Source organism: Gracilinanus agilis, chromosome 1, assembly GCF_016433145.1.
Source record: "Gracilinanus agilis isolate LMUSP501 chromosome 1, AgileGrace, whole genome shotgun sequence".
Classification (NCBI taxonomy): Eukaryota; Metazoa; Chordata; class Mammalia; order Didelphimorphia; family Didelphidae; genus Gracilinanus; species Gracilinanus agilis.
In genome coordinates, this window is record NC_058130.1 from 238,014,979 (window position 1) to 238,017,133 (window position 2,155).

At 33.4% G+C, this 2,155-nt stretch overlaps 1 protein-coding gene across 1 annotated transcript; it reads right to left on the minus strand.

The window, feature by feature from the left end:
- Positions 1-453: 453 nt before the first annotated feature.
- On the minus strand, positions 454-1,059 carry IFNK (interferon kappa). Its single transcript, XM_044657489.1, has one exon. The coding sequence runs from the start codon at positions 1,057-1,059 to the stop codon at positions 454-456; it is 606 nt and encodes a 201-aa protein (XP_044513424.1).
- Between the last annotated feature and the right edge of the window lie 1,096 nt (positions 1,060-2,155).

The window sequence follows — 2,155 nt, forward strand, 5'->3', positions numbered from 1 at the left end:
TTCTCAAGCCCAAGAATCCTTTATAAACCATGTTAACAGTGGACATTATCAACATTGCTTGTTGTTTTAAGGATTATCAGATTATCAAGAATTTTTTCTGAAATGTTTATGATTATCTTCTAAATTAAAACATTTCCCCTTTTTAATTAATTGGTTTTAATTTTGAAGAAGAAAAAGATGAATTGACCAGAAGAGAAATGATTGAGAAGAATGATTACAAATTACCACTCAAGTAATTGAATACTGTGGTCTTTAGACTCACCATACAAGTCTAAACAGTGAATAGATGTCAAAAGGGCACACATATCACTGATATATTAAGTAGAATTAAAGAAAGTTGTACAACATATGACAATAGGAAGCAGCAATTATTAAGATAACCAACTTCTAAAATGTAAGATATTGTAACTTTTTTGGAGGATAAAAAGAATTTTTCTTTTAAAAGGTACCTCATTATTTGAGTTGTGATATGAGTTTCTGAAGTGTGTAGAAACATCTCCTCATTTCCAGTCGGACTATCTCCCATGCACAGTGGCTGTATTTCTTCTCCTTTAGGAAACTGCCTATTTTCTTGAAATATTTCTTCAGTTCCAAGTTGTTCAGCTGGAGAACAGCAAGACCTGAGTAACTAATTTCATCTTCATCCTCTTTCTCCAGGGCCTCCTTTTCTTTCTCATCTTCCTCCAAACATCTTTGTAGATACTCAGTTTGTTGATCAAGTCTAATTTGAATTTTTTGAATATTTTCCTCTTTCCATGTGAGTGGGAGGTAATTCTGACTGAAGATGTTGAAAATTTGTTGGGACATTTCATAGATGGCTATCTTAACATCCATTAAAGATTGGTCAGGTGGTAGAAGCTCCTGGGAAAACTCAAAGTCCATCGTTGTATTTAGACATTGAAAAGGAAACTCTTTGCTCATCTTGCTCAAAAGTTTCATGCCATCCCAGCTGACATTTCTTAGGTAGAAATAAAGTGAATTGCAGTCCAGAGAAGAGATGCTGGTGACCAACAAAAATAAGAGGTATGAGGGCATTAAATATTGTTGGATGTTGAGCATGACACACTATTTCTCAAAACCTAAAATCTTTAAGACAGGATTAACAAAGGTATTTGTATATTTGGTACTAAGCTGTAGTTCCTTTATATACCTGAATTTATTCAGCAGAGGGAGTTTTCATTCGTCATTCTATAGTTCAGAGTGTTCACCCTTTTTCCTATGCCTTTGAGGCTTTTGACTTTGAATGACTACATTGACTTCTAGGAATCTTATCAGAGATTTTTAATTGTGAAAAAATGAGCAAAGAATTACTGTTTTTTTGTCGCCTTAGCATCCTATATGATCTATACTTCTAAGCTCCTAGAATCTTAAGAAGAGTGATCTAGGGACTTTACATGAAAATAAAATATGTTTAGGCACAAAATCATCTTAAAAAGGGCTAAACATTAGCTCTTTTAAAATGAGCTTCTCATGCTTGTGTGTCTTTTGCAAACCCTTTATATATGATGTCAATAATTGCCATCATTCTGGTTTTATTTCAGATATTATCCATATCAATAATTTTTTTCTGAAATTTTTATAATTTTCATCTATATTCAAAATTTTCCCTTTTTTACTTAATTGGTTTCGATCTCAGAAAGGAAGAAGAAGAAGAAAAAGTAGGTTTGGGCATTTTAAAATCCTAGGATTTTAGAATTAGGGGGAAATCTTATAAATAATTTAATTTAATAGACTTATTTTACAAATGAGGAAATTGAGGCTACTCAAGTGGTTACACAGCTAGTTCTTGACAGATCCTGGCTTAAGGCCCAGATCTCTTGATTCTCATCTGGTATTAAGGTGTGTTAGGGTGGTGCTTGTGAAATAGTAGGTTATGTTCTATGGCATTATAACAAAAATTCTGATTCTTTTTAAAGTTTTTTATTTCATTGACAACCAAACAGGTAAGTACATCCAATTATGCCATTGTTATATTCCTCTCTCCTATTTAATCTCTTTTTTAAAATCCTTACCTTCCGTCTTAGAATATAATGTATTGATTCTAAGGCAGAAGAGCAGTAAGGGCTAGGCAATGGGGGTTAAGTGACTTGCCCAGAGTCACACAGCTAGGAAGTATCTGAGGTCAAATTTGAACCCAGGACCTCCAGTCTCTAGG